Source organism: Desmodus rotundus, chromosome 2 (assembly GCF_022682495.2).
Source record: "Desmodus rotundus isolate HL8 chromosome 2, HLdesRot8A.1, whole genome shotgun sequence".
Classification (NCBI taxonomy): domain Eukaryota; kingdom Metazoa; phylum Chordata; class Mammalia; order Chiroptera; family Phyllostomidae; genus Desmodus; species Desmodus rotundus.
Genome location: NC_071388.1, coordinates 195,192,564 through 195,208,699, shown reverse-complemented (window position 1 = coordinate 195,208,699; position 16,136 = coordinate 195,192,564). Strand labels below are relative to the sequence as shown.

General features: G+C 47.9%; 1 protein-coding gene across 1 annotated transcript; it reads left to right on the top strand.

Moving 5' to 3' along the window:
• The first annotated feature begins 8,580 nt into the window (after positions 1-8,580).
• On the top strand, positions 8,581-14,495 carry RESP18 (regulated endocrine specific protein 18). Its single transcript, XM_024564097.3, is given in 7 exon segments — positions 8,581-8,751; positions 8,754-8,818; positions 8,820-8,876; positions 10,773-10,878; positions 12,255-12,387; positions 12,781-12,868; positions 14,445-14,495. Coding segments are annotated over 7 exon segments (621 nt in total). The 5' UTR covers positions 8,581-8,630.
• The last annotated feature ends 1,641 nt before the right edge of the window (positions 14,496-16,136 follow it).

Sequence of the window (16,136 nt, the reverse complement as noted above, 5' to 3'; positions counted from 1 at the left end):
CAAGGATTCCAGAACTTCTTCCAGCTCTCCTCCCAGGAAGCAGCTGGACTTCTTCCCTCTTTCCTAGCCTGTCCACTTGTCTGTGCATTCAATTTTTGTAGCCATCTGAGGCTCTGTTCACCTGTCTGTCCACAGGCTGCCTCTTTGCCTGAAGACTCTGCTCTTACCTGGAAGTCTGTGCCAGAGGATGCTACTGGGACCTTTTGAAGTCTTTTGTCTGAGGTCCCTACAGATGCCATTCTTGTGCCCTTAAAGGGACAGAGCCAGTGGGAGTGTGGCCAGACAGGCCCCTCCAAGAGTTCATCAACCTATTCTTCCAATACCAGCAAGATGTGCTCCAGCAGCTTGTGCCTCCAGATAAGACCTGAATTGCTGGAGGAGAGAGGCTGGGCCCGTGGGATACAGGGGTAGAGAGGGAACCCCCACCCTGACATTGAAAGCTCATTCCCTAGCCCTGGCTGGTGTAGCTCAGTGGACTGAGCACAGGCCTGTGAACCGAAGGATCGCCAGTTCGAGTCCCAGTCAGGGCACATGCCTGGGTCGTGGTCCCTAGTAGGAGGTGGCATGTGAGAGGCAACCACACATTGTTGTTTCCCTCTCTCCCTCCCTTCCCCTCTCTCTAAAAATAAATAAATGAAAAGAAAAAGAAAGAAAGATGTGTATAGCATTAGGGACTGCCCTCTCCCACCCCCTGTCCTGGAGAAGCAGCCACGCATTGATGTTTCTCTCCCTCTCTCCCTCCCTTCCCTTCTCTAAAAATAAATAAACAAAATCTTTTTTTTTTTTAAAGAAAAGCTCATTCCCCCAAATTTCTGCCTGAGCTTTCTCCTCATACCCACCTCTGGAGCCTCCCCTATCCAGATCCCGGGTGAGACGGGATGGTGGTCCCCCAACCTCACAGGGAAGCTGTTCACACCTGCTCTCTATAGAGAAGTGCAGTGAGGCGACTAGAAGTCCCTGGAAGAGACAGCATCCATCTCCTTGGGATGGGTCCAATGCCCTGGTGCCGTCTGCATGCTCCAGAGCCCAGAATCATGGGGCTCCCAGCCAGACGCTTCCCCACCCCAAAGTATCCCAGACTCTGAATTGGACAGTGGGCAGCTCAGAGCGCATGGAAATGGAAGACATAAAAGATAGGGGTGGAGAGTAGGAGGCGGTGCCTCGTAATAACGTGTCTGGCCCTTCCTAAAATCAGAGTTTCGTGGTTGCTCTCTCAGGTTCAGAGGAGACATCTGTTTTCAATTCAGATTACTGCTACTAATAATCACACTGTTCAATGTGTAATACCTTAATGTTTTAAAGCACTCTTCCCATCCTCAAATCCACTTGAGAACAACAACATCATTATTAAATTCCCATTTGATCATTTACTGCATGCCAAGCACTGTGCTAAGGAATTTATATGCACTACCTCCTTTAATTCTCTCACCAACCCTATGAGATTAGTCATTTCATGGATGAGAAAACTGAAGGGTGGCAAGTTTCATTAAGTTTCCCAGGGTCACAGAGCTAGGAAGAGCAGAGATTCAGATGCTGAGGTGGGCAGAATGCAAACTTCTGTACCACAACCCGTCTCTGGTCCCTCCAATGCCCCATGGTCCCTATGCACTTTGGGGAAAGCAAATTCTGGTTTTCAGGGTGGGCCAACCAGACTCTCCCAAGTGTCAACTCACTCCATCCTTTCACCCTTCAGGGCTGTTCTGGAAGGATGATGTCACTCAAGATGTGAAGACCCAGAAGATTCCCAGGTTCCACGCCCCAGAGACCTGCATGAGGGATGGGCAGCCAACCTTTGCCACTGCAACCATGGGGCTGAGGTGGGTGAGGCCTGTGGTCTGGCAGACCACCTGGGAAGGGAATGAGTGTTAGGGGTGCAGGTAGGAGCTGTCAGAAGTCCAGTGAATAGAATAAAGAGAGCACATGTCTGATTTTAGCCCTGTCCAGTTGGAATCTGGAATCTAAGGTGGTACCTTAGACTAAGATTCTGGCAGCATCCCTGGGAAGCTCCTAGCTGGGCTCCATCCAAAGGCAGCCTACATCTCAGAGGTGCTGTAACCTCTCACCCCTTTCAAGGAAATTGATCTCCATCCCTGTCACCATGGCAGCTGGGCCTCTGTAGCTTGGATTGGTTGCTGGTCCACAGGTTGGTCCTGTGACTGACCTTGTGATGGGGACTGGTTGCCATGGCTCTATCAAGTATGCAAACAAGGAGCTGCCATTCTCCTCCAGGCTCAGGGTACGCCCACACCTGTCTGACAGAAAATTCCAGGGAGGAGACAGGATTAGAGGTGGGGATCAGGAAAGGGCCTACAAAAACCTACTTCAGAAGTCTTCCAACTTTTAGCAGGGCTGAATCACTGGTCTCAGGGCTTATTCAGATCAAGACTGCTATTGAGACTTTAAAAAATTTGGTGGAGTAGGGGTAAGGGAGGGAGTGGCACCCATGCCTCAGTGCATTCACTGAGAATCCCTTGTTTCTCCCCATTTTAGGATGTCTTTGAGCCATATCTTACTCTGACTCACAATTCTGGAGATGTTTAAGGACTGGAGGGTGGGTGCGGAAGCCTCCCATACCCCACACTTGCCCTAGTGTTCTCAAGAAGAGCAATTTCAGGCTGACCCAAATCTGGATTATTAAAGCCAATTTCAAATCAAATTCTTTCTACAGACTTTTCTGGAGACAGGACGGGTAGGGTTTGGACCTGACCAGAGTCGGAGTTGAGACAGGAAGGTTGGGGTGTGGTGTGCCCTGGCCATGCCAAAGGCCTGGTTTCAGACCCCTTCCTCCCACAGATCATTTCTAAAGCCGGTGAAAGGCAAGGAGAAATCGCAGCTGGAATGACCTCCATCCCCACTCACAGCTTTCAAATGTCTTCTTAGTTTTCCTTCCAGTTGTACAAGGAAATCCTTCCCTCCAGCAGCCCAGGTCAGGCAGGCCTGGGACCTTTCTTTGCTTTCTGAGGTTCACTGTGCCATCTGGGCATTAGAATCCCCTACAGAGCAGTCATGCCAGCCCTGACCCCAAGAAATCACACAAATAATTCTGCAACCAAAGGCCCTGCATACGTAACATTTTGCTGCCCCTGGGAAAGGGGAGACCAGCCACCATTGCTCAACTCATACAAACCCCTGAGTCCCATGCTTCGAGCATTATAGCAATTCTCAAAGCACCCTCACACTCAGCTCACTGGGTCCTCACGAATGGGGACACATGGGAAAGTATCCAGCCCACTGTCTTAGACCATTCAGGCTGCAGTTACAAAACACCATGGGTACCTTATAAACAACAGAAATTCATTTCTCACAGTTCTAGAGGCTGGGAAGCCCAAGATCAAGGCACTAGCAGACGTGCTGTCTGCTGAGGGCATGCTTCCTGGTTCATAGAAGGTGCCTTCCTGCTGTAACCTCACACAGTGGGAGGGGCCACAGATCTCTCTAGGGTCTCTTTTATAAGGGCACGGATTGCATTCATGAGGACTCCATGACCTAAACACCTCCCAAAGGCCCCTCCTCCAAATACTATCACCTTGAGTATTAGGAATTCAACATATGACCTTGGGGACGGGGACACAAACATTCAGACCATAGTACCCACCCATTCATAGAACCCAGAGAAATTAACAGACACTCCTCCTGTAATACAGGCTTAGCCATGCAGCCAATGCATGTCTTCTTCCCTGTATCCTTGCATCTGAGGACATGGCTAAACGTAACACTCATCATATCAATTTATACAGTACCTAGTTCTTATTAGCTAAGCTGACCCCTACGACCCACCCTACTTTTTCGTATCATACATTGACTGTGTCTCGCCACTACAATACATGGTTCCTGCCTCAAGGCAACTGCAGACTAGTCAGGGATGTGAGTCATACATGTGACACATTTATTCAATAAATGCTTAATGGACACCTGTGTAGCAGACCTGTCGATGTCTTGCCTCACAGCCCCTGGCTCGACTCTGAGCTCACCTGCAGCTGTTGGTGGACAGTGTCTGCATGTGTGGACAGCCTCCCCCTCAAGCCCTGGGCTCTCCGTTTCTCTTTCTGTGGGTTTTCTGGAATGCTAGAGGAACTTGCCTACCTGTGCCCAAGACAGCCCAGATGTGTCTGGATTTAACACCCCCAGAGGCAGCCGTCAACCAGTTAAGGACTGAGTTGAGTGGATAAATATTCCAACATATCCTTCCCTTGGTAGGGTAAATCTGAGATAAGTTCTATACAGATCCTCAGGGGTTCCCAGCAGGGTTCATGTCCAGTTGCCCACTGTGATGGTCAGCTTCATGTGTTGAACAACCTGACTGGGCTAGGAGATGCCTGGACAGCTGGGAAAACATTATTGCTGGGTGTGTCTGTTGGGGTACTTCTGGAAGAGATTAGCACTTGATTCAGTAGACTTTGTAAAGAAGATGGTCCTCACCAATGCAGGTGGGCGTCACCCAATCCACTGAGGGCTGAAGAGAACAGGAAAGTGGAGGAAGGGTGAATTTGCTCTCTCTGATTGAGCTGGACATCAGTGCTCCTGGTTCTCAGGACTTTGAACTTGGATTGGGACTTCCACCATCGGCTAGCACTGCTAGACAACGTATTGGTAGAGGGCAACAGTGGAGCAGATAAACCTATTAGGAAGTATTGTTTTGGATGGGGACACTGGAAGTATTGTTTTGTACTGGGATTTCTCGGTGGGCCCAGCACCTCCAGCTGGCCATGGACTCTACCCAGAGGCAGCCTGCACCTCAGGGGGTATTCAGACTCAGACTCTCCAAGGAAATGACTTCCGACTCTTGTCACCATGGCAACCATGCTTCATCTGCCTGCATTGGTCGCTGGGGTGACATCAGCACTAAGTGACTGATCCCCACAAGAAGAACTGTTGCCATGGTGCTAAAGTATGGAGCCCTATTCTTCTCCAGGTCAGGGTCCTTGACTAAACATAAGGGAAAGTCAGAGGCAGGAGAGATCAGACACAGAGCCAAGGGGAGGCGAGCTGTCAGGCAGCTGCTGAGTCGCTAGGGCTCAGGAGGTGCCCAAACCAGGACTGCTATTAGAGCAGGTCATTTATTGGGGGAGGTGGTGTTCAAGTTGTGGAGGGAGAGTCCTCCAACACAAAAGCACACAGATGCCAAATCCCATGTTTCCTCCTATAGCAGAGCTTCCTTGAATTGTTTCCTTCTTTGAGCAAAACTTTGCGCACCCCATGCCCTGCAGCCTGTGTTCACATTCAGAGATGTTCCAGGACAACCTGCGTCCGATTTTTAAAGCGGGTTTGGCTGAGACTCTTATTGTGGGCTTGTTTGGCGTCGGGACGGGTAGGCTCCAGCCAGACCCTCTGAAGTAAACTGCGCAGGGCAGAACAGAGGGGACGTGTGGGGTGGGACGGAGAATAGATCCTTGGAAGATAGAGGCCTGGTTTCCGAACCCTTCCTCCTTCCAGGCACCATTCATAATGTGAATGCAAGGCAGGGTAGCACCGCAAATGAATTGGAATCTCCTCAACCACTCCCCCCTCCTTCTGCCAGACTTTATGGGGGTCTTTTTTCCCTTAGGAAAGGAACTTTCTTTGAACCCCAAGTCCAAAAAGCCTGAGATTCTGTTTGGTCTTCTGAGAGTATTAATCACAGCATTAGGACCCCCTCAAATAAATAGCAAAAAGAAGCACAGTATAAATGCAAACGTAATTTGTCATTTTGATAGGTATTTCCCTGGTAGTTTGACATCTTAAAAGAGAGAGAAGCACACCCACCTATGCTCAACCCACCCAAAGAGCAGTATGTCCCTTTTTCCTTAGCATTATACTCCTCAAAGAAGATTCACACTCATTTGCTCCTAGGCCTCAAATTATTTCTGCAATAATTTAAAAACATTATGTATAATACAAATCAATGATAACCAGATAAACCTCCAGTTCCTGGAGGGACAAAATCACTTGTGTCAGATTCTCCTACTAAGAAGACAAAAGAAAAATAACTGTGGGAAAGCATGGAGACTACCCCAAAGCAGGAAAAACTAGGTGGAATATAATCCCTGAAAAAAGGGTGAGTTACACATTCTCCCCTGAGGACACCTCACCGTTCCCTGCAGCACATGGGGAGATATGCCTCAGGTGGAAAGTGGCACCGAAACATCAGCGCAGCTGGAAATTGAGCATGAAATCTGGCAAATGAGCGAGCTGCAGAGAGGGGAAACCAAAATCCACATACAAAGTCCACTCAATTCCTTAGCTACCTTCTAAACGAGATGTGCAGGGTGGGATTTCACGGAACCTAGTAGAAAAGTCAAATATCTGACCTGAAAGTTGGGAAGATGCCACAGTGTTAGGGAGACCAAGTTTGGGGGTCAGGACCCATAAAATTAGAGGAACTTGGTAAAAAAAACTTGGGGTTTTCTTTGAAATCCTAAAAGGACCACACCCTAGGTATACTGTAAGTACAAAGCCCCAGGACTAAGGGATACAGCCTAGGATTAAGACAGAATTGAAATACTCCTGCCTTGACCAGGCTGCAAAGCTTTCTGCCAACAATTTAATGGCCTACTAGAACAAAGTCAACACCCTTTAGAGGAAGATAATTCGAAGTATCTACCATGCTTCAACCAGATGTGTACAATATATAATAAAAAATTAGTTGGCAGGAAAGCAGGAAAATGTAAACTATGATCAAGAGGAAATCATTAGTAGAAGCAAATGCATGGGTGAGTGAGATGTGAGCAGAAATAGAATTAAAAACATCTATTATAAATATGTTAAATAATTTATAAGAAAAGATAAACAATTGGGGGACCTCAGGAGAGAAATAGAAACTATAAAAAAAAGAATGAACCTCAAATTCTGTAAATGAAAAAATAACATTTGAAATGAAAAAATGTGTTGAATGAGTTTAATAGCAGACTGGAAGAAGCAGAAGAAAGAATCAAATCGATAGAAATTATCCGAACAGAAGCAAGGAGAGAAAAAGATTAAAACCAAAAGAGAACATGGAGTCTGAGACCTGCAGGATAATAGCAAGGAGGCTAACATGCGTGCAAGTGGAGTCTCAGAAGGCGAGGAGAGACACAACGGGGAACAAAAAGTGTTTGAAGAGATAATGATTAAAAGATTTTCAATATTGTTGAAATACCTTCACCCACAGGTGAAGCGGCTCAGCAAACCCATGGAAGATAAACACAAGAAAGTCACATATCGGCCTATTATCAAGTTGCTCAAAACCAAAGAGGAAAATATTTAAAGCAGATGAAGAAAAAAGATATTTCTTTCAATGAGGCAATACTAAAAATGAAAGATGTCTTTTAGACATATAAGCCAAAAGACAATAGAATGTCTTCCAATGCTGAAAGAAAAAGGTATACCCAAAATTCTATACATATTAGATACTATGTATAGAATATTCGCAAACCAGAATTATGTGAACTAAGGACTTGTAAATATTTCTAGATGTCGGAGTTAGTAGCTGCTGTACTAAATCATGTCGAACTTAGTGGCTTGAAACAACACAGACTTGTTACTTTAGGGTTCTGGAAGTCGGAAGGTTAAGACAAGATGTCGGCAAGTCTGTGTTCATTCTGGAGTCTTACAGGGAGGACCAATATTTGTGTGTGGGTTTCAGCTTCGGGAGGCTGTTTGCATTTCTCGGCTTGGGGCTCCTTCCGTGCGTCACTCCAGCCCCTTGTTTCCAATGTCATTGTCTCCCACCCCTGACTTGTTTGACCTTCTTACTTCTCTCTTACAAAGGTGCTTGGGATTACATTGGGCACACCTGAAAATCCAGGATCATCTCCTCATCTGAGGTTAGTCACCTTCTAAGGTTAATCACTCCTGTAATGTCTCTTTTTCCAGGGATTCAGATGTGGACATCTTCCGGGGCCATTATTCAGATGTCGTAATGGTGGTGTGGTTAAGTAGGAAAACGACCATGAATTCTGAGAGACGCATACTGAATTACGTAGCAGTGGAATGTTATGATGTTTATAAATTGCTTTTAGATACTTTATCAGCAGAAAGGAGCAATTGTGACCAAATCTTAACAATTGTTACTCTGGGTGGTAGGTATAGGGGCATTCATTTTCTTAATACTGAAAACTTTCATAATAAAATTTTAAACTTAAGAAACAAAATATTTAAATGCCAGTCTAGGGTTGAGAAAGCTCCCACACTAACCTGTAATTAAACAAGAGTGGAAATGAGGTTAGTTAGTTCATCCGCTAGTCAGTTATTGCAATAGCTCTACTGCAGAAAGAGTGCAGTGGTGTGAACCAGGGTGATGGCGGTGGTGTGGACAGAGATGTGCAGTCTACGTTGCGAGTCAAATCCATGTATGCTGAAGGCCTTTGGGAGGATGAGGGTAAAGGGAGCGTCGAGGAAAATAAAATTTGACAATACACTGTCTACTGTCCAGTCCTTGTTCATATTTAATCCTCACAACAACCTTAGAGGTGGGCACAATTCGCACTCACGTCTTACGTGCAATCCATTTCTCCAAGCCTGGAACCGGAGCAGAGGCAGTAATTAGTCCTTGGGCCCTGGCTTACAAACAACAGGAGCGGGCGCCTGGGGATGGTGACCTTAAACGGAAGGAGTTGGGTAGGCCTCCGCAGGGGCAGGGCGCGCCGGCGATTGGCCGAGCTGCCAAGAGAAGGATGTGCAGATCAACCCCACAAGCGGGTGGAGAGCATCAGCCCTGCTTAGCCTCTCCGGCCGCGATCTCCTCCTCCGCTGAGACTTGGGTGAGGAACGAGCGCGCTGAGCCTGGGAGGATGCGGCGCCGCTGTGGCCTGGGAGCTCCCGGGGGCTTCGTCTGCTCCTCTGCTTCCTGCTGCTGAACAGCCAGCCGCCCAGGGGGCTGCAGAGACCTTAGTGGCCACGATCAGGAGGAAACCTGGGGAGTGAGAGCAGGTCCAGAGAACGATCCTGAAAGAAGTGGGTCAGGGCGCCTCAAGGTTAGACACTCAGGAGGAAAAGAATGTGTTTGGGGGCGTGAAAAACTATAAATGTAAAAAGAGGCGCAGGCCTGGTGTGGCGCTCCGCATATGGGATCTAGACCTAGAAGAGGAGGACTGGGGAAAACTGGAGATTCTGGAGGAGGACGGGAAAATGGGCCAAGGGACCTATGCGACCACAGAAAAGCAAGACGCGCCACATGACCAGGGAAGAGATGCCCAGACCCGAGGGAAGGGCAGGGGACCAGGATCTCTGAGTATAGGAGCAGGGACCGCGGGTATCGGGGTCCTGGCTCCGGAGAGAATCTGGGCCGAGAGACGAGCCAGGGCTTCTTCACAAGCCCCTCAGAGCCTGTGCGTTCTGGTGACTGTTAAGAAGGGGGAGGGCTAGGGTAGAGTAAAAGCGGGTGCGAGGGGACAGGGTCCAGCCTTTCCCTCCCCCTCGGCTCTGCGCCAGCCGCGTAGACCAGCGCACACTCAGGTCTGAGCGGCCGGAGGCCAACTGCGCAGACTCGGGGTTCTGCGCCAGGCGCGCGGGGAGGACAGCGCAAACTCCTGGTCTGACGCCAGCTCTCCCTCCCGATTTTTGGGTCTAGAGGCCAAACCAGAGGACTTGGGAAGAACTGTGAGAGGAGGCCTAATGGCGGATGACACGAGAGGGCGATCGCAGGGGTGAGGGTGGAGGATGGTCAAGCCTTGTGGAAATACCTCGCGCTGTGAACCGCTCAAAGCCTCTTCTATGCCAGGCTTTGGCCGCCTCTTAGCACCACGGACAGCGCCTGGCGTTCTGTGGGTCTGACCGAGGGTTTCCTAGTCACCTCTTTTCCTATCAGTCCTGGGAGCAATGTCTCAGAGAATGATCCTCCCTTCCAGAAACGCTTTTCCTTCTCAGTAGGGTGCTGGAATTTCTGCTCCTTTCTAAAGCGAGGAAATTGATGTTAGGATCCATTTGGGAAGGAGAATTCCCTTTTCTTAAAGCTGGTCCCAAATGACGCACAGTAATTCCGCTATAGAAAAAAACGGACTATCCACCAACCCTACCACATCCAAATGGAGTAAGAAAGGGGTGTGTGTGTGTGTGTGTGTGTGTGTGTGTGTGTGTGTGTGTACAGCCCTGGCTGGTGTGGCTCAGTGGATTGAGAACGGGCCTGCGAACCAAAGGGTCGCTGGTTTGATTCCCAGTGAGGGCACATGCCTGGGTTGTGGGCCAGATCCCCAGTAGAGGGCGCGCGAGAGGCAACCACACATTGATGTTTCCCTCTCTCCCTCCCTTCCCCGCTCTCTAAAAATAAATAAATGAAAAGAAAAAGAAAGAAAGGTGTGTATAGCATTAGGGACCGCCCTCTCTCACTCCCTGTGCACAGCTGGGCAAACAGTGGCTGTCATGACGGGGACCCAGACACTCAAATCCTGCGCCTACTAATTCTTCCTGCTGTAAGGATTTCAGGCCTCCTCTCTGATCCCCCAAAGGCCTCAAATCCTTCTGCAAGTTCACCTGCTTCCCATGCCCCACCTGTTCACCGGATTATGCATTCCAGGTGTGTAGCTGTCGGAGTCTCTGCTTACCTCAACCTCTATAGGCTATTCTTTGCCTGTAAGCTTTGTTGTTACATGGAAGTTGGTACCAAAGGTGAATGAGGTGCAGGGGCTGAAGAACAAGGTAGGTGGTGATGGGGGAAGGAAAAATGAAAAGAGCAACACTTGAAAGGAGGAAGGAATCTGGAGAGAGGGAGAGAGACCAGGGAACTCAGGGGTTGTAGTGGAAGGAAGCTGCTTTTTTTTCAACTGGAACTTGGCAAACTCCAGGCCACGCTGCTTGCTGATGCCACTCTTTTGCCTTAGGCCGGTCAGGGCCAAGTGGGAGTGGGGCAGCTCTGGCCCTTCCAAGGATTTCCCACCCCAGTCTCCCAGCACTTGCAAGTTGTACTCCAGCAGATTATGCCCCAAGGTGAGGAAGACCTGAAGAACAGAGGCTGGGGCATGGTCATATATGAGGGCAGTGGGGATAGTGAGAGGCTGTTTGATCTGAGGACAAGCTTCCTTCTTCAGATATCTCTACTTGAAGCTTTCCTGTCATGCTCTCCTCATAGAGTGGGAGTGGAGTTGGATGGGTGGGCTGTTTGCCCTTGACACTCTCAGGAAGAGCCCAGCAGAGGTTCCTAGCAGAAGCCCCGGAAAAAAGTCAGCATCTAACAGTTAGGTTGCCTTCAGAGGGCCGAGTGTAATTTCAGCTCCTTAACAGTTAAGGAGTCGTTACATTTATACAGTCCTACAATTATTTCAGCCCTTTGAAGGCAACCACAAGGCTGATGTGGCCCCTGGCGAAAATGAATTTGACGCCCCTGATCTAATTCCTTCAATCTAGTCCCAACCACTGGCCCTATCTTGGTTTTTCTAGAACCAGGAATCCTTAAGTTCTCAACGTGGAAAACACACACCTACCCCCATGTCTGAGTGGGAAGAAGAGCAAATTGTGTGACAAATAGATGTGAGGAGTGAATGGGAGTAGAGTCTCTTGGAGACAGATGGCTGACTACTCCTTAGAGCAGAGTTTCATGAATGAGGGAGGATCAGATAAGAAATCTGCCTTAAGTCCATGTTACTACTGCTACAGATGTCTGGTATATGTGTAATGCCTTAGAGCAGTGGTTCTCCAAGTGCATCCTAAGACCAGCAGCATCAGCAGCATCAATGAACTTGTTAAAAATGCTAATTATTTTTTATTTTTTAATTAAAAATATTTTATTTTATTTATTTTTAGAGATGGGAAGGGAGGGAGAGAAACATTGATGTATGAAAGAAACATCGATTGATTGGTTGCCTCTTGCACACCCCCAACTGGGGACCTGTCCTGCAACCTAGGCACGTGCTCTGACCAGGATTAGAACCAGCAACCCCTTGATCTGCAGGATGATGCCCAACCCACTGAGCCACATCAGTCAGGGCAAAAAAAAAAAAAGCTAATTCTTGAGCTTCATCCAGACCTACTGAATCAGAAGCTCTTGTAGGAGATTCTGATGCACATTAACGTTTGGGAATCACTGCCTTAAGAGTTTTGAAAGCACTCTTTACCTCACTAATCTTATTTAATCCTCACGATAGCATCAAGGGAATCAGCAAAGATAATATAATCCTAATCCTAATGGCATATTATTACATGCCAGGCACTATGCTAAGCAGTTGTATACTATCTCATTTAATTCTGTCCACAAATGGTGATTGTTCACCTACTTGAGGGGGAGGGGGAGTGTTGATCTCACCTGGTCCCTGGAGTGGGCTACGGTGTCCCCAAGGGTCAATTCACTCCATCCTATCACCCTCAAGGTTTGTTCTGGAAGGATGACATCACCCAAGATGTGATGACCCAGAAGATGGAACACACAAGCAGACTCCATCCCCAAGATTTCTGTCTGAGGGGTGGGCAGACATCCTTTCCCACCAAAACCACTGGGGTGAGGCACGTGAGGCACATGGTCAGGCCACGCTGTCTGGCAGACAGACTGAGCTGGGAGGGAATTAGTATTAACACTAGGGGTAAGAGCTGCTAGAAACGCAGTGAGAATAATTCGGAGGTCCTCTCTGGGATCAGCAAGGAACAACTCCATGAGCCATTAGTGATACCTGCAAAGGGAGAGGAGGTGGATGTTAGCAAGCCTTGGCTCCATTGGTCATTTCTGTCTCTTCTAGGGGCAGGCAAGAGGAGAAACTTCGACTCCTATTCCCCAAGGTGAGACTTGTGTGTCTTCTTAAGAATTTTAAATCCCTGACTTTGGGTCCCTTCTCTTTCCCTCTGGGGCCCTACCACCCTTTTCTGTCTCCTTCTTGACTCCTGGCTTCCCTCCTCACACAGGCCAATGGTCCAGGTGAACAGGGATCAGTGCTTTACCTCCAAAGTGGTTTCAAAGGCCCTGAAACAACAGGTGGCCAACCCTGTCAAGGTGGGATTGAGACCCCCAAGGCCCTGTTTAAATGAGGGAGGCAGATATGAAGAAGGGAATGAGTATGGAGGCATGAATGGATAAGCCAAAGGAAAGATCTTTTCTTTCCCAGTGGAGACGTACCCCTTTCCTCTTCTCTCCTACAGACCACCTGTGTGTATCTGTGTGAGAGGTTGGGAGGGCAAGTGCTGGGAGCCTCCAAGAATGAAATGGTCTATGGGATCAAGTGTAAGCACAGAACTGCAGAGTTTTCAAAATTAAGTAAAACATTTTCCTTTTCTCCATGCACTCCCTGTTTATAGCGAGTGGTAGCAAAGCTCCTTTAGATAAATGGGAGAGGTAGCCCAGAGGCCACCACATTCAGAACACGCACACACTCACCACCCCCACCCCCCTCTACTCTGTGACCTGGGCTAGTCAGCTGGTAAAGTTCAGGGTTATTTCCTCAAGATGTTTGAACTCTTCAGAATCTAGATTGGAAACACCCATCCAGTACTCCTGTCTGTCTTTCTAGATGAGATATTGGGGTGCAGGCTGGTCAAGGGACTTGCTCGAAGCTGCCTAGCAGGTTCCGGACAGAGCCAGCACTGGGCCCAGCCCTTTCCCCTGCCGCCCCTGCTGCCCCTGCTGCCCCTGCCTTTCCTCTCTGGGACCACAGTAGGGATTGGGCTGTTCCAAACATCAAGTTCCTCCACATTGACCAAAGTCTTTGGTGGGGGGGGGGACTAAAACCTCAGTTGTAAGAAGGTGGCAGCCAGAGGAAGATATGAAGGAAGGGCCTCTCAGAGAGCACTGCAATAAGTGTTCTGTGACAAGGACATCATGGCTGGTTCGAGGAGCAGCGAGAGAAGCCAGGGGTAGAAGATTAGGTTGCAGAAGCAGGCCCAGGACTGACCATACAGGGCCTCATAGATCCTGGTAAACAACTTGGATTTTATTCTAAGTTTAGTGTCAAGTTAACTGGGAAATTTTAAGGAAGAGGATTGCATAATGTGACATGAGTTTATCAAAAGGCCACTTTAGTGATGTTAAGGAATGGATTGTGAAGAATAAAAACTAAATAAAAGCCTGTAAGGAGCCACCACCCTGATCCAGGGGAGACTTGAGTGGGCCTGGACTGGGGTAGTGGCAGTGGAACTAGCGTCCCCAGCTGGCCGTGCCCTCCATCCAGAGGCAGCCTGCACCTCAGGGGGCTTCCAGGCTCTCCTAGGAAACTGGTTCCCTTGGTTCCCATTCCTGAAAGATGGCACTTGGGCTTTGTAAACCTGGGTTGGTTGCTGGATCAACGCACTCAGAGCTAAGTGACAGACCTACCTGTGAGGGACTGGTTACCATGGTGCTTCTGCGAAAGTAAACAAGGTGCCCTTGTTCTTCTCCAACCCTGAGCCCAAGGGGAAAGTCACGGGAGGGAGGGTGAACTATATGCGGAAGCTGAGGGGAAAGGTAATTGGTGGGCTGAGTCACTATGGGCTTACTCAATCAGGCTGTTATGTAAGCATTTGGAGAAGAAGAGTAGAGGAGGAAGGAGCCACCTTGCCACATACTGATCCCAATCCTTTTTTTCTTCTTGTTTTAGGGTTTCTTTGAGCCACCCTCCACTGTGGGATGCAACCTCGCCACTGATTGAGACCTTGTGTGAAAGCTCTCTGCCCCAATGCCCTCCCCAGTGTCCTCTAGGGGGGCAGTTCTAGGATGACCCAAATCTGGGTCATTAAAGTGGACTCTCATGCCAATTCTTCCTGTGACTTGTCTTGAGGCGGGATGGGTGAGGTTTGGACTTGGCCAGGGCTTCTGAAGTGAGAGAAGGGGGACCAGAAAAGGGGGTGGAGGTGAGGAGAGCACAGCCCCTTGGTGCTGATGGCGGCTGGTCTCTGTCTTGTTTCCCTGCCCATGACCAGTCCTGAAGTGGGGAAAGTGAGGGTGGGACTACAGCTGGAAGGTCAGCCTTCCCCACCGGCACCCAGCTACATTGTGTGGCCTAGTTGCCCACCCTTCCATGTCAGACAGGCCAGCACCCTGCTGTTTTATGAGTCTTCACCTTTGGCATTACACCTCTTGCCAGGGCTCTCCTACTCATCCTGCTTCCAATAATCAACAGAGAAGCGCTACAAAGTGTATACACATTAACTGTTTCAATGGCTCTTGCCAGTTTGTTCCTAGTAGCCTAAAATTTTAAAAGGGAATAGGGCCCTGGCCCATGTGGTTCAGTTGGTTGGGTGTCATCCCATAGACCAGGAGGTCTTGGGTTTGATTCCCGGTCAGAACACATGCCTGGGGTGAGGGTTTGGTCCCTGGTCAGTGTGCCTGCTGGAGGCAACTGATTGATATTTCTATCTTGCATTGATGTTTCTCTTCCTCCCTCCCTTTCCCTCTATCTAGAATAAATAAAATTTTTAAAAATCTTAAAGGTAGTGGGTAATCCTACCTCCATGCTCAGCCCAACCAAACACTGGAATATCCTATTTGCGGAGCTTTATACTTCTTGAAGTACGCTCACTGATTGGATATTCACAGGTGTAAGCAAACAGGCAGGTATTCGGATTTAGTGTCTTTAAGAGGTAAGGAAGTTGTAAATATGTACTAATAATCACTCTATAGCTATAAACAAGTTTGTATACTTTAGTGGATATGTTATAATTTAATAAATAACTATGAACCTCTCAACAATGTGAAGAGTGAATAAAAGAAAAATTATTTTCGAACAGGAGTTGGTATTATTTGCTCTACCTGATATGAAGACTTAGTATGAAACCAGTCATTTAAAAAGTGTGGTATTGATGAAAGGATAGATGGGCAGGCCCATGAAACAAAGGGCCTGGAGACACACACAGCATGGATGCTTTATAATAAAGATGGCAGAGAAGAGGGTAATCTTTCCAATAAATAATAAATCGGGAACCATTCGGTACCCTTGTAGATGAAGAAGTCACTTATGTCCATAACTTAAAACACACACACAAACAGGATCCAGGTGGATTATAGATCAATGGGAAGAATTAAACAATGATGCTTATTCCATAACTTTAAGCCATTTGATGGTTGTATTTCATTCCTCTGAACTCCAACTCTGCAAAACTGTGTGGATGAAGCATTTAAAGGAGAGTATAAGACAACACCTTCATGTCCTAATGGCTGTAAAAGATTTCTTAAAGAGGAAACAAAAGTGCTAAAAATAAAGTAAAATATGGTACATTTGATATATTAAGTTAAGAAAATCTATAAGCTCTTCCTTAGAGCTGAAGTAAGACAGTTTTAGGGTATACCATTT